The sequence below is a fragment of the Diceros bicornis genome, chromosome 5 (assembly GCF_020826845.1).
Source record: "Diceros bicornis minor isolate mBicDic1 chromosome 5, mDicBic1.mat.cur, whole genome shotgun sequence".
In the NCBI taxonomy this organism is placed as follows: domain Eukaryota; kingdom Metazoa; phylum Chordata; class Mammalia; order Perissodactyla; family Rhinocerotidae; genus Diceros; species Diceros bicornis.
The window spans coordinates 62,220,387-62,245,791 of record NC_080744.1 but is presented as its reverse complement, the minus strand read 5'-3'; the positions used below and the strand labels follow the sequence as shown (position 1 = coordinate 62,245,791).

Genomic DNA, 25,405 nt, shown 5'->3' with positions numbered 1-25,405 from the left:
CCCACCTGGGTAATCCAGGCTGATGTCATCTCAAGATCCTTGATTACAACCGCGAAGACCCTTTTTCCACACGAGGGCACAAAGGCGTAGGCTCAAGGCAGAATCCCCAGCTGGGCGGCTAGCCCTGGCCACTCTTTAGCCCTGCTGGCTGCCTCACTCACCCTGAGCAAAGACTTAGTGGCTTAGGGGACAGCCATAACCCCTGAGCAACATGCCCCACATCTGGGTCGCCAGCTGAAGGGCTGTCAGATAAGATGAGGAATGAGGCCACCTGCAGGTAGTAACAGATGGCCAAAACTCGGGCTCCAAAATCATCATTCCTCTGCCTGAGTGACCACCATGACCCTCTCCCACCGTTAGACAAACTCATATTCATTCACTGAGACCCAGCTCAAGCCTCACTTCCTCCATGATGTCTGCTCTGCCCTCTTCTCCCAGGGGCTGCCTCCGCTCCATTTCTTCAAGACCCTTGTGGTCTTCATCTCTGTCTCTCCACATCCTGGAAAGGGCCTGTGTAGGCCACAGGCCCCACGACTTTATGCTGAAAGCCCAGCATCCCTCCCCCCGAAATACAAAAGCGACTCCTCCAGGATTCCCTCCCGCCCCCCCACCCCGTCTCCCCATCCTCACTGCCCTCCAGGTTCCAGTCTTTGCCAGGAAAGAGTACCTCCCTCAGCGTCTTTTCTTGTCTTCTCTTCCTTCCCAGGCTGGTTGTGGGCGCTCCATTGGAAACCAACGGCCACCAGAAGACAGGAGACGTGTACAAGTGTCCGGTGACCCAGGGGAACTGCACCAAGCTCAACCTGGGTAACTTGGGCTGCCGGTCTCTCCACAGTGAGGCCAACCGTTGTCCAGGGTGTGGCAGGCTCTAACACACGTCCATGTCCACAGTCACAGTGGCTCCTCACAGCTGCCCCATGAGATGACCCAGCTGGTGCCACGGCCCCCATTTTACAGATGAGGAAGCTGAAGTCAGAGAGAGAAAGCAACTTGCCCACGGTCACACAGCTTGTCAGGGGCCGGCCAGGATTCAAACCCAGGCCTGCAGTGTCCCAGGCCACCACTCTTTCTGACCTATCCACTGCCCCTCAACTCAAGGGTTTCTCTCCCAGCAGGAGAAAAACATTGCCTGTCTTCTTTCTGATTTGAAATAACAACAAAAGCTAACATTCATCTATCTTATATAGTGTTCCCCACATGCCAGGCGCTGGTTTAAGCCCTTTTACATATTTTGACTCATTTAATCCTCACAAAAACCGTATGAGATTTAACTACTTAACAAAGGAGGGAATGACGGCATGTGGAGGTGAGGGGACCTGCCCGGGGTCGCCCAGCGAACAAGCAGCAAGGCCGGGATTCCAGTCCAGACAGTCCACAGCCAGCCTTCACCACCACACACACTGCCTCTCTGAAATTAAGGCTTTGTTCGCACTGGAAAGTTTTCAGGGGTAGGGGAGATGCTGTGAGCAGCCTCAAGGCCTTCCAAGCCCTTGTAAAATCTACATGTGTGTGCACACACGTGCATCCGGGAAAGCACACACACTAGTCCTCTAAAGGCACGTCCACTTGGTCCTAAAGGTCAGCCAGTGGCCGGGCCATCGCTTCGCTTTCAGAAGGAAGCAAGAGTTCCATTTGGTCTGACAAGCCACAATTCCAGGCCTTGCCTAGAGGACTGGCCTGCCCCAGGGCCAGGACCCTTGGCCTCCCCCTCTCCCGGGAGGGGAGCCTCTGCCCTAGAGCAGTGGGGTGGGGCTCCCTGGGGAGGTAGGGGTGGGGAGCAGGGGCCTGGTGGGGGAAATGGCAGAGCTTCCAGAGATAAGCAGATGGAGGAAAAGGTCCACATCAAAGAGAAAGCACGAGAACACAGATACCCAGGCCAGCTGTCCCATCACGTGGCCCTGGACGCTCCCGCTGTCCACATCTGCGTCAGCGCTAACGATGGGAAGGTCAGACCCCAGCTGGGGCCCAGACTCCAGTGGGGACACAGTCTAGAGGAGGCGGGACCTGGCCGGTGGCTCATGGATCTGGGTCGTCACCGCCGTGAGAGCGCAGGATTCCAAGACAGGCCAAGCTGGCCTTCTCCTTCCGGCTGTGCAGTTTCCTCGCTGAGTGTCCATGGGGAGCTCACATCCCCTCTCTGAGCCTCGGTTTGTTCATGTGTAAAGTGAGGAGGGTAGACTCGAGGACCCCAGGATTCATTCCAGGTCGAATACGTCCCCCAACCTGTACTGGGCACCCAGTCTGTGCCAAGCACTGTGCTTGTTACTGGGGGTACAGCAGGGAACAAGAAGCCAAGGGCTCTGCTGGGAGGGGACAGCGAGTGAGTAAACAAATTAGAAAGCAAGGTAATCTCGGGCAGGGCTAAATGCTGTGCCATCAACCAGGGTGCTATGAGAAGAGGAGCTGGGTGGTGGGGGTGGCAGTTCTACCTTAGCAAAGGGAAGGCCTCTCTGAGCAGGTAGCATTTGAGCAAAGCTCTGATGGTGAGAAGGAGTCAGGTGGGGCATCCCAAGCAGTGGGTAAGCAAGTGCAAAGGCCCTGAGGGGGGAATGATCTTGCTCTGTTTGAGGACGGAAGGAATAGGCACATGGCTGGGGCAGAGAGAGCAAGGTGGGTGGTGGGAGAGGTGGGCACTGGGCTCAGGGCCTGGGCCCCCGAGAGAAGCTCCTGGTCCAGGTGGGGCCACAGGTGAACCGATCATTTAGTTTTCTCAATTGCTCTGGTTTCCGATGTGGACCTGATTTCCCTCCAGAGGAGGAGCCCCTGCTGGCAGTGAGAGTTGAGGCTGTGAGACCCTGGGAAACATTCCTGAGCTGAGGCATATATGGGAGGCAGTGGGCAGCAAAGTGAGTGGGAAAAGTGCTGATCAGGAAGCACTCATTTGATGGGTGTCCCTGTCCCTCCCACCGAGGAGAGAGGCACGGCAGGAAGACCATCTGTCAGTCTAGCCCCCCAGTGGAAAACGCAAAGCTGGGAAACCTGAGTCCTGGCTTTTCCTATGGCCTTTCCAGTCTCTGAGCTGCACCGAGCCGGGAACGTTCTTTCCTCTCTCTCCAGGGAAAGCTAAGTGGGTGTCAGTCATTCACACCTCAGTGTGGAAGAGTCTACCCCAGCACTGTCTTCCCAACACCTGGATGAAGTCAGGGTTTCACTGAGGGCAGAGGCTTAGGGAGGGCGTGTGATTCTGGAAGGCAGACCCTGTGTCCTCGAGGAGGGGCTTGTGCCCCTCCACCCTCACACAGACCCGCTGAGAAAGGTGTTAGTCTCTCCCGCTCTCAGAGGGACAGACTGAACCCGAGAGAGGTCAGTGACCGCCCCAAACCCATGAAGCCAGTGCAGAGCAAGTGGACTTGAACCCGAGTCTGCCTTACTCCACCGCAAGGGTCTTCCCTACCATGCCCTTCTGCTTCCGGGCGGGCACAGTTCCAGTAAGGACTTCAGTCACAGAGACAAGGGAGAGGCAGAGGGGCGGGGTGAGGTGAGGGACGTGCCCCTTAAATAAATGGAGGGCAGAATTCTCCAAGCCTCTGGGGGCAGAGGTTGCCCAGTCAGGACTCGGAGCTTCCTCTCCAGATTTCTCACCACCATCCCACTGCCAGCACAGGCCTGCCTGCAGATGGGAGAACTCAGGATGTGACACTGGATAGCTGGGGTTCGAGTCCCCACTCTATCATTTACCAGTGACTGGCCTAATAGAAGTCACTATCTCCCTCTGCCCCTCGATTTTCTCATCTGGAAATGGTGACTCCTGGGCCTCCCAGGACCGAGGGGGCTCCTGGGAGGGCACGTGTGGACGGTACTTTGTAAATGATAAGGCACCATAGAAACACCAGGGTTATTACTGTTTTTCTCTCTGGCTTACTTGGACAGACAAGACAGAAAGCAATCCCAGTCATTCTCAGCACAGCCAAGAGGGGCTGCATTTCAAAAGGAGCCTCACTACCAACCAAAGGGCAAAACAACAAACACAGCTGCCCCCACCCCAGCCCACGAGAGGGTCAGGCGTCTGCAGTTCTGGCCTCTGTGGAGGCCCGGCCCTGCTGCCCCGTGCCCCGGAGGGCAGCCCAGCTCTTCACGCTTCCCATCGCCAGCCAAGCAGATTGCAGACCTTTCCTGGTCAGGCCTCCAAGGGCTCAGAGATCCCTCCCCTCCCCAAGCAGAGAATGGGGTTCCTCGGGGTCCTCCTCACAGCAGGTCGGGACTCGCTCTCGGCTTAATAAAATGCCCAACCCAGTTCCCCCAAACTCTCCCCCACCACGTGCCCATACACGTGTGCACACACACAAACAGACACACTTACACACCAACACATGTCTGGGGAATTCAGGCGCACTTCCTTCCCTTCAGTGGCCTGACAGAAGGGTCTCGTAAAACCTTCACCAATATAATTTTGTTCAGTAATTCTAATCTGCCAGACCCTCTCCCTATGCCCAGTTGGCTGATAATCCTGCTCCTCAGTATCTCTCCTGATAGCCAACCACAGAATGACATTCTTAGGCAAGACCTTGTACCTCTAGAAAGTTCTTGTTAAATTGGCAGTTTGTTACCTATGAGACAGAATCAGCTATCATGTGTCAGTTTATCAGATGAGCAGTGAACCGGGCCCTGAGAGAATAGGACACAGGACTGGTGAGTTTTGATGATAGGTTGGCTTGAAGAAAACTGGCAAGGACTCTGCACAGAGGAAACCAGTCTAGGTGGGGGGCCCTGGTATGTGTGGGGTGAGACTCAAGGGGAATGTTGGGGTCCAGTCAGATGGCTGGAGGAGGGAGAGCTCTGGACTAGGAGGTGCAAGGCTCTGCCATGTGCCTACTGTGTGATTTTGGGCAGGTTGCTTGGCCTCTCTGAGACTCGGTTTCCTCATTTCACAAGGAGTTGTGAGGAAGTAATGAGACCGTGTCCGGGCAAAGCCTCTGTAAACTGTGAAGGGCCACACCAACGTGCAGGCAAATGAGGGGCTCAGAGGGCGGGGAGAATCGGGAGGTCTGCCTGGCACCGACCCTGCCGCAGGCACTTCTGGTGGCCAGCGGCAGCAGCAGGCTCTGGGCGGAGGGTGGGCAGGAGGGGGCTGCAGGCTGAGCTTCTCCGTCCCACCCCAGGAAGGGTCACCCTGTCTAACGTGTCTGAGCGGAAGGACAACATGCGCCTCGGCCTCAGCCTGGCCACCAACCCCAAGGACAACAGCTTCTTGGTAAGAGCCACCCCTACCCTGTCTCCGAGCCCCAGCCCTTCCTGCCCCATGCGCCCTCTGCTTGGGGCCGGGAGAGCTGCGGGGTGATTGAATGCATCCTTACACGCACACTCGGCACTCTACCCACCAGGCTGCCCCTCCACACACGCTCCAGGGAGCAGCTCCTCCCCTAGCTTCCACCTGTGCCATTCTGCCTGCTGTGCCCTAAATTTCTGAGGGGAGGTGTGAGCCCTTTTGTGCGAATACCCTCCAGGGTGAGGGGGGCAGAGCATGAAAGGAACAGGAATAAATAAAGATAGCCAACAATCCGATGGGGGGCCTATCCCTTCCTTTGGGAAGACAAATTTCCAAGGCAGAGGCTGAATCTCTGCTCCAGGTTCACACCACGCACCCTACAAAGACTTTGAAAGGAAGCCATAAATGAGTGAACACAGGTTTACAACAACTGAGGGAAGGAGTACAGAGTGACAGGCCACCTGGACTGCGCAGGATCAGATGGGAAGGCTCCCCGGAGGAGGTTTCTGTTTTGTTTTTAAAGAAAAGACAGGTCTTATCAATGAAGAAAAAGGAGGGGGTATTTGGGCTGAGATGGTAGAGATATTCATTCATTTAAACAACAGTTGTTTGGAGGACTCGCAATGTACTGAGCCCAGTGCCAGGCACTAGGGACTCAGTAGTCACCAGAGCTGCTGCCCCCTGGAGCTTGCCGTCTGAGTGGAGAGAGACAGTGAGCAACCATGATGTAACCATGATGTCGGGACAGAAAGGCAGCAGCGGGCTGTGCTGGAAAGTCTCCGTACCCTGCCCAGGCTTGGCACACAGCAGGCAAGCGCGGATGGCGTGATGGTTGGCACTGCCTACTCCTCGCCACCACGTGGGAGTGAACCACCATGAGTTTGGGGATGCTAGGGGTTCAAAATAGGATCCTTCTGATCCTTCTAGTTCCTAGAAACAGCTGTGAGAGGGGATTTCAGAGTAAAATTACCCCCCAGAAAGCCCAATAAAACGCACCACTCATTTTAAGATAGGAGGGCTTGTTCACTCTTTGTTTTTGTCCGTCAGTCCATTTCTGTCAACAGATGAGACGTCTAGGGTGTAAAGCACCAGATACCGGAGCAGTGAGATGACTAGGATGCTCAGGGACTTGAGGAGAACGGAGTGGCTCTGCCACGGAAAGTCCTGATGTGCCTCGATGTGTGGTCAGCCCACAGCCCTCCATCATCCCCAGCCAAAGGCAAACAGGAGCCCTGGCCCTGTCCACACACATACCTGTCAGGGGCTTTGTTGCTACTCCCTCTTCCCTCTGAGGCTCCTTGTCACATTCCTACTAATTTGATTTCACCCACTTTACAAGGTGGGATGAAGGCCCAAGAGGGATGGTGTGAGATACCCTCTGGGGCTTATGTGGGTAGGTTAAGTCCCTGGTTTATAAATAGCAACTTTTTTAACTCATTGGCCCATCCATTTATTCATTCATTCATCAGTCCATCCCCCAACAAATCATCCATCCCTCCATTTATCTATCCATCCATCCATCCATTCACCCATTCATCAATATATTGGTCCACCCCCTCATCCTCCCATCTAATCATCCATCCTTCCACTCACCCCTCCCTACCTCCCTTCATCATCTGTCCACCCACCTATCCATCCATCCATTCATCCATCCATCATCTTTCTATCCACCCATCCATCATCCATCCATCCATCATCTTTCTATCCACCCATCCACCAATCCACCTATCATCCATCCATCCCTCCATCTATCCATCCATCCATCCATCTATCCATCCGTCCATCCATCATTCATCCATCCATCCATCTATCTATCCATCATCTATCATCTTTCTATCCACTCATCCATCCACCATTCATCCATCCATCTTCTATCCATCCACCCGTCCATCCATCATCCATCATCCACGCGTCCATTCTTTATTCTCCCTCTACTTCCAAAAATAATTTACAGCAGCTTCAACGAAGGACACAGATAAAATAAAACCTTTAAAATCTGAGTAAAAAAAAAAAAGACAGGTAATTAAAGAAAGGGATTAGAAATAGAATAATTGCTCTTCCAACCAGAGGAAATTACAGCACAAAATTTAGTCTTGGGCTTCTTGGCAGCAGGACAAAAATGGAGGCATGGAGCTGGGCTTTCGTTTTTAATGACCGTGACCCTGAGAGGAACTCATCACTCAGTCTTTAAATGAGGCGTCGACATCAGTGTATTTTGTAGCAGAGAAAGAGCAGAGGCATTCTTTTCTTTCCCTAGTGAGAGCCATGGGCATGTGTTCAGGACCCAGTCCTAGAAATATCCCCAGTAAGGACCTTCAGGTGACCTGTTCAGACAGAGGGGCTATTCTAGTGACGTTGAAGGGTCCACTCCCATGGATGAAAAGGCTTTCCCAGTTCCTGTGTGGGGAGTGGGGTGGGCAGGCGGGGTGAAGGAGAGTCACAACCCAAGATGAGGGGATGGAGAATGGGACCCTTGAAATACAACAAAGGACTCTAAGATGAGTTTTTCTCCATTCCACCTGAAACCAAGGGAACTGATACACCTTGCAGCAAGAGAGAGTTCAGTTAGACTTAAAGAAGACCCTCTAAACCCTGGAGATACTAACACTCAGATAGAGGATGTCTGTCTTGGGCCATGGAGGTTGGGGCTGGACCAAAGGTCGTTGGGCCTGGACCCTCCCTGAGGCCCCCCACTGACTGGTGGTCTGGCTGTGCTTCACAGGCCTGCAGCCCCCTCTGGTCTCACGAGTGCGGGAGCTCCTACTACACCACGGGGATGTGTTCACGAGTCAACTCCAACTTCAGGTTCTCCAAGACCGTGGCCCCAGCTCTCCAAAGTAAGTGCCTTTGAATCTGCAGACTCAGGCTGAGCAGCCAGCAGTCCCTGGGAGGAGGCTCAGGGCTCTGATCCCCGCTATCCTGCAGCTACACAGGAGCACCTGGACACTAGCCCCGCCCTGCTCCTGCCCTGTGGGTAACCTGGGACCACTCACTTCACCTCTCTGGGCCTCTGCGGCCCACTCTCTGCCACGGAGCAATGGTGGGGGAAAATGAGCTGAGGTTATGAAGACAATCCCAGCAACCAGAGAGGCCCACTGCAAACACACCTGAGTGAGGAAGAGGTTGCTGGGCCACCATATATATTAGGCAAGCTGCGCACTGCACTGGGGACATCGTTCACTTAGACTACAATGTGAATGGTGCCCTCTAATGTTATGCAATGCAGCTGTCTATAGGTAGTGGGCCAGGGAGAACAGATATATCCCTGGTAATAGACCCATCAAGCCAGTGTTTCTGGACATCAGGAAGCTCTGCCCAGCTTGCCCAGAACTTCATGGAACACAAAACCTCCCACACACTCCCCACCTGCCAAGAAAATCTGGGGAAATAACGCTCAGACCTTGCCTCCGGCGAGCCCAGACTGCTTGGCTGCGAGCCTATTTCCTCTGAGCTGAACACCATCGCCAAGCAGCTGCTGCCCGTTTTATTGAGGGTGAGGGGATTAGCACTCCAGCTAGCTGGCAGCCTCCCTCCAAACAACAGGGCCATCTCTGACTGGGGTCAGAGATGGAAAGATGGTACTTGGGGGAGGAAGGAGGATGCCTCAGTCCAGCAGGGGCTGGAAAGTGGTCCTCTTATGGTGACGAGGAGGTGTTCTTCTATTCACACTAAATGGCAGAGGGAAAGACAGTGCTGGGGCCCAGGAAGAGCCCCAAGGTGGGTCACCCCCTGCCCCCAGGGCTGCTCTTGCCTCTGGGCCAAGGTGTGACCATCTCAGCCTCCCAGAACCTCCTGTAGTGGAGGCTTCCTCACCTGGCTGACCAGCAGCAGTGCCCCAGGAGCTCATTGGATACAGATTCCAGGGCACTCCCCCTGGAGGTTCTAGTTCAACAGGTCTGTGATAAGCCCCGGGGTGTGTGTGTGCGTGTGTTTCAGTGGGATGTTCAGCCATGTTTAGGAAGCACAGACCTAAAGCAAAATTCTTCCCAAGGTGTCTTAAAAAGAAATATTTGAGGGGCCAGCCCGGTTGGCGTAGTGGTTAAGTTCACGCGTTCTGCTTTGGCACCCTGGGGTCCGTGGGTTCGGATCCCGGGCTCGGACCTATGCACGGCTCATCAAGCCATGCTGTGGTGGCGTCCCACATACAAAATAGAGGAGGATGGGCACAGATGTTAGCTCAGGGCCAATCTTTCTCACCAAAAAAAAAAAAAAAAAAAGAAAACTCTGAAATTGTAAGAAAGAAATCAGCAATGATAAATGCATTCTAATGATAAAACTAGCTTAAAATAAAAGAAACCTGGTGCCTATCACTAGACTGGAAACTCCTCCCAATCAAGAAGTTTCTGGTGGCCGGCCAGGTGGCGCAAGCGGTTAAATGCGCGCACTCTGCCGAGGCGGGCCGGAGTTCGCCGGTTCGGATCCCAGGCGCGCACCAATGCACCACTTGTCTGGCCATGCTGTGACAGGCGTCCCATATAAAGTGGAGGAAGATGGACATGGATGTTAGCCCAGTGGCAGTCTTCCTCACAAAAAAAAAAAAAAAAAGAAGTTTCTGTCACGGTCACCTCGGTGGTCACCCACACCACGCAGCGCCCACTGTTGAGCTAAAGCACACCGGGAAAGGACAAATCGATCAGGCGCTGTCAGCCCAGAAGCGTCAGGCCATCACGTGCTGTACACAGCATGCAATTGGGACAGAAATGTCTACACAGCTTCTCCTAAAGCGGAGGTGACTCCGAGCATCGAATCGCCCAAACACTTCTAAAACACGGTCTCAAATGCGAAGCCTGCGACGGGCCCCTGGGCTCAAAGCCGCCCGCCTTCCTCTCCCTGTGAGCACTGAGTTCAGCATGCTGCACTTTCACGATGCAGGAGCCCCTGGCACGGCTCACACGCAGAAGGCTCCAGCCTGATGGGCGTTCAGTAGCTTGTATAACAGTGTGAAAACTCTCTAGTCAAATAAGCAGGTGCCGGATATTTCAGTATAATATGATGTAATATAATACAAAAGAGCATATTTCAAAGAAACCCTAACTGTTCACAAACAGAAATTACTTAGATTTTAAGTTTTTTACATTTCTTAGAGTACCAACGTTCCTTTAGTTTTCTTTGTTGATTTTTATTATTCGTTTTAATTTCGTATTAATATTATGAGAATATAGAGAAGACTTTATATTCAGAGCAGAAATAAAGGGATGAGAGCTCGACCTGATGATGTGATCGTCACACTAACAAAGTGGTTTGCTTAAAAAAGTGAAAATAGGATCAGCTAAGACTTGTTGAGCACTTGCTTTGTGCCCAGCCATGTGGAAGCATGATCCCGTGGATTCCTCACGGCAGCCCTCTACTGTCGCCAGGCCTGTTTTACAGATGAGAAAACAGATGCTGAGAGGTTCCGTGACTTGCCCAAGGTCAAAGCCAAGAATCAAACATTATAATTCCAGATTCCGCATTCCTAGCCATTACACCACACTGCCTCCCTAAAAAGTGAAAGCCATCCCTGCGGGCTGAAAGTAGTAAGTGCCAGCCTGCCCGTTTCAGTAAAACAAGTGATAAAGAGAGGCTGATTTGGGCAGTGTTGGCTGCCTCGGAAACACTGACCAGCTGACAGTGGTCAGTGCATGAGGAGGAGCAGAGGGGGTCAGGCTTAATCTAAGCTTTGTTCACACGGCCAGCACAGAGAGGTGGAGCCGAGCCAGGAATTCTTGGGCTCATCATTCACGTTGCCCAAATAAATGTCCAGCCCAAGGATGGCCCCCAGCCCAGGAATTACACACATGTAATTATATACATATGACAGAGTCCTTCTTCTAGTGTCTTTTGGACAAAGAACTGGAGAATCAGAAACTTGCAGACACTGGGCCCTTGGGTAGCCGTGACCATGTCCCCACTTCCCAGGGTGCCAGACCTACATGGACATCGTCATTGTCCTGGATGGCTCCAACAGCATCTACCCCTGGGTGGAGGTCCAGCACTTCCTCATCAACATCCTGAAGAAGTTTTACATCGGCCCTGGGCAGATCCAGGTGAGCATCTCTGGGACTGTTTCCTCCTCCCAACAGATGGTAGATGTAGATGCTGCCTTGGGGTGCAGGGGAGCATCTCTGCATGCACTAAGAAGTTGTAGGTGGAAGGGCCAGCACCAGGGCCCTGCAGCCCAAGACACTCATCTCTGCTGGGCACGTCAAGGGACAATCTGGGGGAGGCCTCACCTCGAGGGTCAAACATTGTCTTCTGGGAGAGACGCCACCTATTAAGAAAAACTTTGACCAGCCAGAGAGTGAGAAGGAAGGCAGGAAAGGTTGAATAGGCACTAGAATCCTGTCGAGTGGGACACAGGGGAGCATTAGACACATTGATCTTGGAGAGAAGACTGGGGAGGAGGTCACAGCTGCCAGCACATATTTGAAACGCTGCCTGGCTGAAGAGCGGGTAGATTTATTCCATATTGTTTTGGTAGGCCAAATGAGGACCAATAATTGGAAGTTACAAGGTGGCAGATTTTAAGTCAATCTAAGAAATTATTTTGTAACAACTAGAGCTGGTAAAAGGGAGTGAGCTTTCTCATGAAGTGGTGGACTTTCCCACCACCAGAAGAGCATCTTTTAGGGTATTGTGGGTGAAAGTCCAGCATTAGAAAGGCACCAAATAAACTCGGCAGGCTCATCCAACAGTAACATTTTATCATTCTAGTGCTACTGTAGGTCTTTAGGGTTTTTTGTTTATTTTGAGGCTATTAATATTGTCAATATTTTATCAACCTTGGGGATAAAAAAACCTCTTCTCTGTTCCAGAGTTTGGTGAACAGTGCCATGCCCCCCACCCATGCCATTCATAATATTTTAGACTTCAATTCTATGCTCAACTTTTGTCTTTTTAAGTAAGAAACTTAATCTGTGGGCCTTTCTTTAAATCACAGTCTCCTGTCTCCATATGCATCTTCCACTTGCCTCACCAACCCATCCATTCATTCCCAGAACTTTGCAGAACCTCTTCCCTTCAGCTTAGTTGCTCTCCCTTGGGACATCCTCAGCCCTCCTCACTCCTGAACTGTCACAGAGAGATGACCCAGGGGGCCTCACCGCCACAGGTCTAGGTGTCGGGGGTTGAGATGTTCTGTCGCCCTCTCCTCTAACTTGCAGGTTGGAGTGGTTCAGTACGGAGAAGACGTGGTACATGAATTTCACCTCAATGACTACAGGTCTGTAAGAGATGTGGTGGAAGCAGCCAGCCACATTGAGCAGAGGGGAGGAACAGAGACCCGGACGGCGTTTGGCATCGAATTTGCTCGGTAAAAAAAAAAATTAAATGTTTTTAAATCTCAGATACCATTCTAGTTATATATGGCTATGTAACAAACCCCCACAAAATTTAGGACCTTGAGACAATAATTGATTAATCCCTCAAAGTTCTGGGGTTTGGCTGGGCTCAGCTGGTCAATTCTCTCTTGGGTTCTCGCATGTGGTTGAAATCTGGTGTCAGCTGGGGCTGTTGTCATCTGAGGATCTGACTGGGCTGGACATTCAAAATGACACACTCCTGTGGCTGGCAATTGATGCTGGCTGTTGACTGAGAACTCAGCTGGGGCTGATGACATGAGCACCCACATGTGGCCACGTGGCTCGGTTTTCTCACAGCATGACAGCTGGACTCTGAGAGGGAGCATCCCAAGAGTGAACTTTCCAAGAGACCCACGCAGGAACTCCAAGACTGCCTATGCCCTAGCCCCAAATGTCCAGGAAAAAACTTCTGCCATATTGTATTGGGAAGCAGGTCACTACAGCCAGCCTAGATTCAAGGGGAAGAGAGTTTGATTCTGCCTCTTGATGGAGGAATGGCAAGGTCTCATTGCAGAAAAGCATTTGGAGTGGGGGCTATTATTACAGCCAACTCTGGAAAATGTGTTCTGCCACAGAGACCCTATAAAAAGTGGAGGTTCTTTGATTGCAGAGTCTTCCTGTTGAGAGTTTGTCATCAATGGAGTATGAAGAACATAGTTAAATCTAACCTCTGAGATTGTAGAGTAAGGAGGCTGGTTCCTTAAAAATCACCCCAGAACTCACTCATGATGACAATGAAGGCTGTCTCTCGTCGTTGTCCACCACAAGACAGCCATGTGCTTATTCCAGTAACACTGCCACTGCTCAGAACACTGTGCTCGCCCCCTCTGAAATCAGTGAGTGATTTTAAAGGCAACTCCCCGAGATTTTTCAAGCTAAGGCCTAAACTCCTGTGATGACTACATCCAGGGCATTTAGGTTTTAGATGTATAAATTTTACACCTACAAATATGAGTTCTGCTATGTTCATTGAGACCACAGTCCCGTTACCTTATAATCCCACCTCACATAGGGTTAGTCAATGTGTTTAACGGAATTCCATGATGTAAGAGCTACTCAGTAGTAACATGATTTCGCGTGGTCAAAACATTAAGTTTTGTCCAACCTCACAACTCTTTATGATTAAGTTACTGCTCCACTAACGTATTTTTGTTTGCTGAAAAAAGCTCAAGCTTTTTTCCTAAATGAGCCTTCCTCCGTGTGAAGATGGCTCTTACTCATCCTCACGAGGAACCGGCCACTTTGCTGTTTCCTCATCATCAGGCTGGGCCCCTGAGACCCCCAGCAGGCCCTTGTGAAATGGCTGGGGCAACAGAGGGAAGCCGGTGCCCACCGAGCTATCACTTCCTCAGTGGGAAGCTAACTGACTCAAACAGGGATGGAGCCCATGTTTCCGTCTCATTTCGCGGCCTGCCAACCCCGGGTCAGTTATACGTGTGTGACTCACAGGCACCTCTGGGGTGTGCAATCTGCACCTCAGGTGAGGTTTGAAATCTGATCTTCCCAGCCTGCCAAGTTTGGGTCCCAAATCACACCCAGTGCTTTTTAAGGTAAAAGGTTTTCTCTCCTCACTCAGTTATTCATAATGCATTTTTTTTTCTGTGCACCCACTAAAGTACAAAGATCCAGGCCATGGATTTGAGGGGTTACAAAGATGGTAACCTGTAGCCCCCCGCCCGGCAGGGGACCTCTGATAAGCATCAGCCTAATTCCATGAGGATGAGAGGGGGAGGGCTCCAAGGGAGGGCCGGGAAGGACTGTCGAGACAGGGTGGCATTTGACCTGTCCTGGGAAGACCCAAGGATTCCAGCAGGGAGAGGTAGAGAGAAGGCATTCCACAGAAGACATTCTGCCCTGGAAAGGGCCGAGGAGAGGGGAAGTCGAGGGACGTTTATGTTCATGCTCTGACCATGGCACAGGGTTCATGTTGGGGCCAGTGAACCAGCTGCAAACACGGCTTGGAGCCAGACTGTGAGGGTGATAATGCTGTAGCTAAAACAAGCGTGAGTGGCCACTGAAGGTTCTTGGGGACGAGAGTTATTGTCAGATGTGCACGTGAAGGTGAATCTGGTGGCCAGGTATGGCTTGGGAGTGGGGTGGGGGGGCAGGTGCAGGGACAATGGTGTGATTCCGTCTTAGTTCATGCAACACTTTTTATTGAGCACCTACTACATGCCTCACACTAGGAAGAAATCCATGAACAAAACAGATAAATGTCTTGCCCTCATGGAGCTGACATTCTAGAGGGTGAGGCAGACAATAAACAAAAAAAAACAAATAAATAACATAGATGCTAGGGGGGAAAAATCAAGCATAGTAAAGGCACTCAAGCAGATTGGAGAGGGCAGCTGTTTCATCGGCATTAACAGAGTAGTTAGGAAAGGCTGCCCCGAGAGCTGACGTTTGAGTGGAGGCTTGAAGCACGTGAGGAAGTTGGCCAAGCAGATCCAGGGGGAGCGTTCCAGGAGAAGGGGCAGCAGACAAAGGCCCTAAGACAGGAGGGTGCCCGGTAATGGGTGGAGGGAGCGAGCCGGAGGAGGGGCACAGAGGGATGGCGGGCCAGATCACAAAGGGTCTGGTGGGCCATTGTCAGAACCTGAGAGAAATGGGAGCCAGTGCAGGTTTTAAGCAGACAGGAGACACGATGTGACCTAATTTCTCACGAGATCGCTCTGGCTTCCAGGTTCCCAGAAGCTGCTGTGAGTATAAAGCTCTCACTGCTCTCAAGGAACTTATAATCTGTTTACAAAGGAACAAATCCAAGTCTTTTACACAATACAAAATCACGACTTTAAATCTAATGATTCATGCCAATATTTACCCTGTTACAGATTCATACAGATATTCACACTCTTCCACTATTGGGAAATATGATCCTGAAATTTTTCTTGACTCCATATATGACAAAACCTGTTTTTTCTCTGCCATATTTTTTTGCGTGGAGTTTTGTTCCTGGGCCTGGCCCTCCCTCCAATGAGGTCATGGAAGCATCTAGAATCTCCTTTGAGGGACTAGCAGAGTTCTCCCTTCACTGGGTCAGGCTTCAGCCCAAAATCTGCTCTAGTCATATCGAGTGTGCCTCTGCCCTGCTTCAATCCACAGCTCATACTAAAATTAGAGGGTTTTTTAAAGTCAGCGTATCCAATATATCATAGAGTTGCTAAGAGAATGGCAGATGGTCTGTTTCTCCTAAGTGGTAGCTTGAAGACTCTGCACTAATTTATTCCACATTCTGTGAATTCCTCAACATCTAAATCATGCACATCAGCCCATCAGCTGAGATACCTTGGTAACCCAAGCCTTTGGGCCTGGAGACGGGCTTTAACCTGGCAATGAGGAGCTTAGATCTATGCGTCAGACCGGGGAGAAATCACTGCGGAGTCTAAGGGTAACATTTATTTTTATATCCTTATTGGAAAATTCTACCCGCTGGGCCAGACTGTTGGGCCAGACCATGTCCGTCCTTCTCAGAACCTCACGGTCTAAAGGAGGGTTGGCCACAGAGGCGCCGAGAGCCAGTGATGGCTCGCGAGCCAGTTTTCCGTGCTTCACAGACAGGTTGCCAGCTGCACAAGCCTCTCCACAGCGTCGAGGGTCAGCGTGCCAGCCCCCCGTCCCCTGGCTGGATTGCCCAACAGACAGGCCAAGCACCTGCTCTGGGCACTGAAAACAAAATAAAAAGCAAGAAAGAGGAATATTTGTCACAGAATTTGATATTTAATAGTTCCCAAAATAGAACCAAAGTAGTCCTCCTGGGAAAAATCAGAACTCTGTCAGGCTTCATCCGTCTGTTTTATGGATTAGTGCTGTTGGAATTACTCTGGCGCATCAATTTTTCAGTACTTGGGGAAGTGGTTCCCAACTCTGATGTTCATTAGAACTTTTGAAAAATACTGATGCCCAGGCCATACCCCGGAGATTCGGATTTCATGAGTCCAGGTGGGGCCTGGACATCTCATTTTTTTAATTCCCCAGGAGATTCTAATGTGCAGCTGGGTGTTTGAACTGGTAACTTAGGTCTTCTAAAGATCTCCATCTGACCCTGAACCCTCCCAGGTCTACTCCGTTCCCTCTGCTTGCCCAAAATAGCAAGGTCAGGACCCTAGAGGGGCTTTTTAAAGTCACTTTCTAAAGACAAACAGATGCAAGACCCATCTGAGCAGGTGGTGAACGACAGTCTGGGTACCTCTATCCAACTGCTTCTTTGTTTTGAGGTCTCAGCACCTGTTGGGTTCTCTGGGGGACTCGGTCCTGGCTTCTGTGGCTGCCCCATGCCCATCTCCCTCTTGTGACCCTTCCCTTGTGCTCGGGTTCCAGCTCAGAGGCTTTCCAGAAGGGCGGAAGGAAAGGGGCCAAGAAGGTGATGATTGTCATCACCGATGGGGAGTCCCACGACAGCCCAGACCTGGAGAAGGTGATCCAGCAAAGCGAGAGGGACAACGTGACCAGATACGCTGTGGCCGTGAGTCCTGTCTCGCCCGTCCTGCCCCCTGCTCCTGCCCAAGGGCTGCCAGCTACCTTCTGGAGTCTTTGCCACCAAACCCCTGGGGTTTCTGGGCAGTGAACAACTACCCAGGCCCTCAAATGGGCCTCTCCTGTTTCATCCTCTCCTGAAGAGCAAGTTAAGCATCTTCTGTCTGCACTGCCCAAGCCTATCCACAACAGTTGTGGGGTTGTTTTTCCCTCCATTGCCAGGGAGGTTCTGAAACATCAGAAAACTAGAAAACACCCCCATCCCAAGCCCAGAACCCTATCTCAGAACAGGGGTCTTATCTGGCCCCTACAAGAGAATCTTTTTCAAAATGCAAATGGCACTTTGGCTTATGCTCAAGGCTACCAAAACAGAGGCTCCAGCCGGCCCGGGGTCAGGGGTCGTGGGGTGTGCAGGGAGGTCTGTGCTATGTCCTGGTTTGTCGCCCCTGCCCCTATTTCCTGGCAGGTCCTGGGCTACTACAACCGCAGGGGGATCAATCCAGAAACTTTTCTAAACGAAATCAAATACATCGCCAGTGACCCCGATGACAAGCACTTCTTCAACGTCACTGACGAGGCGGCCCTGAAGGACATTGTCGATGCCCTGGGGGACAGGATCTTCAGCTTGGAAGGTGAGTGATGCATGCCGAGAGAGGTCCACGCTCCTGGGCTCCCCTCCGGTGAAGCCCACAGAGCAAAATCCAACCCCACAGGATGGAATGGGTTAGCGGGAGTCCTCCCTCATGATAACTGCCGACCCGTGAGTGTCACTGTGCTAGCCGCGAGGCCGCGCACTTCATGAACAGCCCTGGAAGGTGATTTTGCTGCTAGTCTCCTCTTTTACTCCTGAGAAAACTGAAGCTTGAAGGAGCTAAGTGACTTGCCAGAGCTCCTGCAGCTTGGAAAGGAGTTGGAGTTGGAACGAGGCTTGCCAGATTTAGCAAATATAAAATACAATATTTGTGGCCGACTTACACTAAAAAGGTATTCATTGTTTGTCTGAAATTCACATTTAGCTGAGTGTCCTGTATTTCATGTGGCAACTCTAGTTTCAATCCAGCTGAGCCTGACTCCACAGCCTGAAACACTTAACCCCCGAGTCCCACTGCCTCCCACGCCCCCAAAAGTACTTTCTGCAGGGTCCCTGCAGATTGCCTCTCTCCTTACGATGTCAACTCCAGTTTTGATTTGCACAGATCTGATTTGCATCATGCATTGCTATAGACGGCCCTTCTTATACTGCGCTTTGCCATATGGGACGATTGTCAGAAGAGACAGAAGGTGGTGTCCCAAAGCCTGAGCAGTCTGCAGCGCATTGGAAATGACGAGCTACAGACACATAAAAAGAGACAAAACCACCCTCATAAACGAGGATAAAGGAATAGAAAGTGTGAGCTTGAGTCTTGACACAGTAGAACTTAAATATCCAAATCAGTGTTATTTCTCCTCTAAATGGTCTCCCTGGGTGACGAGAACTTTGGCTCCAATGACACGTTCCAGGGGCCCCTCTGTGGGGAGGGGCTTTCGGCACACATGGGATTTCTTGTGCAAATCTGCGGTGGTGACAAGTCCCCCTCCTGAGGGTCTGTTTGATGTTTGGGAACCATCCAGAGGCATCTGGAACCAAATCTGCTGAATAATAGGAATAAACAAAGTGGGAAATTCTATTTCTTGCCAAAAATGTAGACTATTTCTTTCCACGCACTTTTCTGGGTCTTTCCCCTATTTTGACAGTCTTAGAGTACAGTATACATGCCCTGTAATATAAACTGGCCCTTTCCCCTATTTTGACAGTCTTCGAGTATAGGATACATGCCCTGTAATATAAGTTGGCCCCAGCCCTTTTCAGCCGTGAGTGGCCTACTACTAATAAACCTGGAAGGTCTTGGCACCTCCCTTTGCAGGGTGCCTGCTGCTGGGAGCAGACTAGGCTGGACTCAGACTCAGGCCCCGTCACCTCCCTGAAGGTGCCCCGGGGACACAGGCGCTGGGGACTGAGCTGCAGGCGTGTCTGGAGCTCAGCATCAGGCACAGAGCTGACATCCTTCTGTCCCTCTGCTTTAGGCACCAACAAGAATGAAACCTCCTTCGGGCTGGAGATGTCACAGACAGGCTTTTCCTCTCACGTGGTGGAGGTACGTGCGGGTTAGAGCTGCCCTCCCACACACCCACTCTTCCCAGTTCTCTACATGGTCATCCTGCCTTTCCTGGGCTCTCTCTCCTCCCCCTTTCTCTCTTTCTTGGGGTCTCTCTGCCTCCCATCTTCTGTGGCTGGAAGAGAGAAGTCAAGGTCTTCAACTTATAATAAGTTGTCCCGAGCCCCTTTGAGCAGGGTGTGGGCTACAAATAATAAGCCCACACACCCACCTGGAAGGTGCTTGGTGACCTCTCTGTGCAGGATGCTGAGGGGGCATTTCCCCCCAGGGTACCCTTCAGTCACAGAGCTTTGTGCAGAAACTAGGTCAACGTGGTAAAACCAATCGCATGCACTCTACTAGTGCCCGTGTGTGCCCGAGGCGGCTTGTGCGTGCAGGGGCACGGCACAGTGTTGATGTTGGGAGGCTGTCCAGGTGTTCCAGATGTGCTTTGGCACATGGCCCTCATGAGCCCCCTCTCTGTACAGACTCGGCGTCAGATTGCAGAGGTCCCAGGAGGGCACATGGTGTCACAAGCAGCATGTCGTATCTGGGGCTCTGCATTGCAGGCCCAGAGCCTCAGGCTGCCACTCGCCCTTCACTTCACCTGGTTCTGATTGCCAGAGGGGCAGAGGAGTTGATACCTGTGAAAGTGCTTTATAAACTGTTTGGGAGGAGAAGCCGTGCCTGGGAGCACCATGTGGGGAAAGCCCGTATGTTCCAGTATCAGCATGTGCCCCTATGGGCACACTTTAGACAGAGAGGTGTCCTAGGTGTTCTGCCTGGGCTGGCACCACGAGGGTGTACTTATGCCTCCTAATTTGCCAGAAAAGGCCTATTAGTCCGTCTGACTTATATATCACCTTCATTATCCCATCAAATTCTCCCATCTCCTTGGTGAGGTGGATAGGGCAGGATTCCTTGTTCCCAGTTTCCAGGTAAAGAAACCGAGTCATGGAAAGGTTGAGTGACCTGCAGAAGTGACACATGTGAGAGAAATATTAGTCTCATGCTGTTCCCCCCACACCGAGCAGCTGCTCCATGAGAGAGTATGGAATCCAAGGGGGTCTGAGTCAGAAATCCCAAATTGGAGTAGGGGGACATATGCACAACAGGCAGCAAGCAGATGGATGGAAACTCGACTCACACCCAGCTTTTCGGCAGCTGCATCTGGACAATCTCATGCCCACTTGAGTACAGCAAGATAGAAACGTAACTGCCCTATAATAATAGCAGTCATGTTAGATGCCCCGGGCACTTTAAATTTTTCCAGGGAATTCCTGCCCCTCATTTCACGCTCAGAACAGCCCTGCAAGGTCAGCAGGTGGTAACGGTTGTCCCAGCAAATGTTTTCAGTGCCTTCTCTGTGCTGGGCCCTGTGCTGGACCCTGGGAGAGGTGGGAGCCCTGCCCTCAAGATGCTTATAGTCCAAGGGTAAGGAGCCGGCACAAGGAGAGACAAGGGCATCCACTCAAACGAGATCAGGAAGCGAGTCATGTGCTAGCCCCAGTCTCCTGACTCTGGGGTCAGAGCTGATTAGAAAATGCAACAAGGAAACTCAATTTAATTAAATCCAACAAGCATTTGCCAAATGAGACCAAGCTTATTCCAGGTCAATGTGACTGGAAATTGATCTTGCCACCAGGAGGCAATTTGCAAACAATCTGGAACAGCAGTCTTCAGCTTTGAGGGTAGGATGAAAGAAAGGATAGATTGCTCCTAGGTAAAAGTGTGTAACTTCAGGAGGCCCCCATCCCTGGAGCCCCCGGGAAGACCCCGTGCTCAGTGGGGTAACCAGAGGCACACATCTAATGCTAATCAAGGCAGCCTGTGATCAGGGTCCTAGAGAAGGAAAGGCCCAGGCTAGGGGAGGGGGCGTCCAGGGGAGGATCTAGGGAGGGGCTGGCACTTGGGCAGGCCCCTAAGGACGAGGATTTCTGCAGCCACAGGTAGAAGCGAGCAGGAGAACAGAGGAAGTGGTGTGCACAACACTGGGGGAAATCTGAGCCCGCACCAGGGGCCAGCCCTGATGTCGGGGACAGTGAGAGAGGATGAATGTCCCAATCTCTCCTTCGTCCATTCCACGATCATTTTTTGAGCATCTTCTTGCGTATGAGGCTCTGTACTGGGCACTAGGGATATATAAATAGATAGAGATTAAGGTAATGTTTCAGCTGACAGCAGCTCATGGTCTAGTTAGGGAGAAAGACTCATAGATGATAAGTTCACTCTCCTGCTTCTAATACCATGATCTGTGTGTGCCTGGGGAATCAGGAAACCTGAAGAGAAGGGGAGGTTAAGCCAAGCTTCAGGTATTCGGGGAGGTTTGAGCTGAACCCTGAATATGACCCAAGCGGCTCAGTGTGTCAAGCAAGATAAGTCCTTGCAGGATCAACAGCTTCCCCCACTGTGGGGGAAACCAGGAGCTCAGAGCCCCCGCTTGTTGTTTAGGTCAAGGTCACGGTCACGCACTGCCCTGTGCAGCCCCTTCCACATATGCTCAGCTCTTTTTCTGTTCCCCTAATCAGAGAGACCCAGCCTGCCTCTCCCCATCCTGTAGATACAGACCCCAGTTCTTCTAACACCCCCGAGTCTTGTTTTCAAGGGACAGGCATCTGGAAGGTTTTATCTGATAGGACTTTTAAAGAGATGATGATTACATTTGAATTTGAGACTCTTTAATACTTAAAAAAACAAAAACAAAAAACTTGCCAAATCCAAAGGAATGGTGCAATGATGGTGGGCTGTCTAGTGCTGTGACCGGCCATTAGGGTGCTATTTTAGAGCACGGAGGTTTTCTAATGCCGGCCACTGATGCCATCGTAATCGGCCACAGCCGTCCTGTCCCTGGGAGTCCAGCTCAGTGGCTCTCAGGGTCAGTCAGACCTCTCTGGGGGTCAGCAGCTTCGCCCAGAGCAGGTCCTAAACTCAGTGAGTCCATCGCCTGGGAGAGCACCTAGGCTCCATTTCCCCCAGAAGTGCTCCCCAGACGGCCTCAGACAGCTGCTTCCTGCGAATGTGCTGAAGGAGCCATCAGCAGCCCTGGGCCTGTTTAGTTGTGTCAGAAGGAAAGGTCTCTAGTCCTTGGGAGGGACCCGGTAGAATGCTCTCAAATGGCAGAGGAAAGGCCCAGTGGCTTATCACCTGGTCTGCTGCCATGTCTCTAGTAAGGAAACCAGACTTCAAGTTAGGGAGGGTAAAAGCAACAAGCGGAAGGAGGGGCCAGAGCCCAGGGAGGAGAGGAGACCCCAAGACATCACCTGGCCACCCAAAGAGCCCAAGGCCCCAGGCCGCAGGAGGTGCATCCCAGGCTGATGGCCAAAGGTCTTCTCCTAGGGATCTGGAGCCACCCCAGGGAACTCTAGTCTTGATTTACAAAAAAGGGAAAGAGAATATTCTGGAAATTACCATCAGGAAGACCAGCTATTTGATCCCTGGTCAAATTCTAGAATGGATTTTTAAGCCAGCGGTTCCATTAGCATTTGGAAATGGATGCAAATGTCACTAATAGCTGGAGTGGCTTCTGTTAGTGCTGGCCGCCTGCTGAGGTGGTGAACTCCCTGTCAAGCTGGCTAATCAAGAAGAAGCTGCATGAATCTGCCAGAAAGCTTGCAGAAGGGATCCATCCCTCCCAGAGGGACATAGGCTCTAAGAGTCTCTAATCCCCACAGGCCACGAGGGGAAGGTGTGGAGGAGGGAAGAGGCCCATAGATAACTGATGCCCGCTGGTGACAGATGGAGCTGCTGGGGAGCTCCTCCTACACGAGGGCTCAGCAGAGGAATTCCCACGGACCTCCTACTCTGCAGTCCATAAATCTCCCCCAACACCAAAAGTTTACAGGAAGAAGCAGTTGTATTAGGGCAGATCCTGTCTACACAGAATCCTTAGTGACTCACCCGCGATGGGAAATCATTTTTCCTTTAACCTACGCGTGATGATCCAGCAGGACCAGCCCCCGACTGCGTTTGAAACAGGCCAAAGTGGGGAGCCTCCTACCTCCCAGCCCAGCTGCCTCTTCAGCCTGTGTGCATCTCACAGGCCATCCTGGTGTTGTGGACTGGACAGCTAAGGTTATTGGCTATTATCTAAGGTGTTTAGCTGTTGAAGCCTTAAAGCTATAATTTTTCCTAAGAGGTTTGCATTTGAACTAGTTTTGCGTATTTGATTCAATCAAAAATGAAAGAAATTAATCCATAATGGAGAAATAAGGAGTTGATACCCAGAGGCTGTAAAGCCCTCCTGAGCCTCCCAGGCCCTAAATGGTGGACTCTTCTACCTGCCAGCTAGGGCAGGCGCTCAGGGCTGTCCACAGCCCCAGCCCGTGAGGCCAGGACATGGTAGCCAAGGTCTGCCAGCATGCTGTTCCAGATCGTTTGCAGGTTGACTCCTGGTGGCCAGAGGCATTTCTGGTTCATTGGGGTCCTCCTAAGCCCGGCCCTGTGTCCGCAGGCTATGCCCTGGTGCCCAGCGCCCCAACCCTGGCCTCTTTCCCAGGACCTCTGAGCAGAGACAACCGACCCTCTGATCTGAAATGAACAGTCAGGTACAGTGTGCTCCATGCCCACCACTCCCATCCCCGCCACCCCGGCCATCGGCCTCCAGCAGCGTGCATGGGGCCGGTCTTCTCTCCACAGCAAGGCTGAAGGCCCATTTCCAGTCTTTCCTGCTCAACCCCGTCTAGACCCCCTGGCACTCATCCCTTCCTAGGCTTGTTGAAAACAAGTCTTCTAATGACGGAATCGAGCGACTAGTTGAAGCATAATCCACCCTCTTAATGATGTATTTGCCTTAGAAAAGGCTCTCGGGAACAGAGTCTTGCCCCCTTTACAGTCGCTCTGAAGATGGACATGCAGGTACTAGGGAGCCATAGGAGCCTGGGGGTGGAGAACAGCCCTCCAAGTGGTCTCCCTGCACGCCAGCACACAGGACCACCAGCGGCCACCTCCACCTGCCTCCACAGGCCGGCCTCTCCAATGCCAAAAGGACTTGCTGGCATCGGGTATTCTAATTCCATTACTGCCAGGCAAGAGGAAAGCACTGCCTGGCTGTGTGACCTCAGACAAATCATTTGACTGTGAGCTCTGATTCTTCTGTCTCTTGCCTCCCTGGAAGTGCTTTACGGGTGAATTAGTGACTTTATGCATAAAAAGCTACTATGTACCAAGTCCTGATTGGCTGCCAAGCACCATGCTAAGAATTAAAAGTGCTAATTCTTATGACAAAAACTGTTTACAGCTGAAGAACTTAAGGCTCAGCGAGAGCGAGAAATTTGCCCAAGGTCACACAGCTAGAAGCTCTGAAGATAGAACTGGAACGCGCGACTGTCTGAGTCCAGAGCTCGTGCTCTAACCTTCAGGCCAGGGATTCTCACCCTCGGCCCTGTTGACAATGCAGGTGGATAATTCTTTGCTGGGGGCTGTCCTGTGGGCTGCAGGTGTTCAGTAGTATGCCTGGCCTCCACCCACCAGGTGCCGTAGCAACCTCACCACCACCCCCAAGTGTGACCACCAGAACTGTTTCCAGGCAGTGCCAAATCTTGCCTGGGGGGTTGAACCGCCCCAGCTGGGAACCACCACCCTAGACTATGCTGCTTCCAGTGCTGGGGATGTGGCCCGACCCTGCCTGGGGCCATGGACCGGCTGGAACACAGAGTTTGGGGAGAAGTGGTCACAAGCCCAGGGAGCGTTCAGCTGTGCCGGGAAGGCAAGACTGCTGACGGAGCCAGGTCAGAGGCAGCCAAGAGCTGAGCTGGCAGGATCTGACAGTGGGCGCTACACGGGCGAGGACGGGTACAGGGCACGGACTTGGCCTCGGACCTTCTGAGGACCTCAAAGTCTGCGTCATTTCTGCACAGAGCACCAGGAAAGTCAGCTTGTACAAGGGTCCATCTGTGCAAGGCCACCCAGGCACACCCTGGTAATAGCTGGGGGGAGCCCGGGTGGCCCCGTAGGAAAGGAGGCCATAAGTCAGGAGCCGGTGCCAGGCCTGGAGTGAGGGACGCGGCTCTTCCCCGGAATGCTCTGCTGCTTGTTTTCCAGCTGGGCCTGCATGCCTGGCTCCTTCTGGCAAGGCTTGGGCCCTTTTTACGGCCCTGCCCTACCAGATTTTTTCCAAACTCAAAACGAGGGGCTCCCCTAGCTGGGAAAAGCTGGCTACTCCTCTCAGCCAGCCCACTCCTCACAGTGCACCCCGTCCTCGGTGGGCTCTCCCCGGCCCCCACAGACCCCTGTCAGGAAGGGGCCTCACATTA

General features: G+C 52.0%; 1 protein-coding gene across 2 annotated transcripts in view; it reads left to right on the top strand.

The window, feature by feature from the left end:
- ITGA11 (integrin subunit alpha 11) overlaps window positions 1-25,405 on the top strand; it is a 117,653-nt gene that overhangs the window by 53,119 nt on the left and 39,129 nt on the right. For both annotated transcript variants that reach the window (XM_058541939.1, XM_058541938.1), the window contains exons 3-10: window positions 707-807; window positions 5,100-5,191; window positions 7,929-8,043; window positions 11,105-11,232; window positions 12,349-12,497; window positions 16,864-17,008; window positions 17,486-17,651; window positions 19,084-19,154. In XM_058541939.1, the coding sequence (XP_058397922.1) occupies window positions 707-807; window positions 5,100-5,191; window positions 7,929-8,043; window positions 11,105-11,232; window positions 12,349-12,497; window positions 16,864-17,008; window positions 17,486-17,651; window positions 19,084-19,154 (967 nt within the window). The remainder of the gene's footprint in view (window positions 1-706; window positions 808-5,099; window positions 5,192-7,928; window positions 8,044-11,104; window positions 11,233-12,348; window positions 12,498-16,863; window positions 17,009-17,485; window positions 17,652-19,083; window positions 19,155-25,405) is intronic.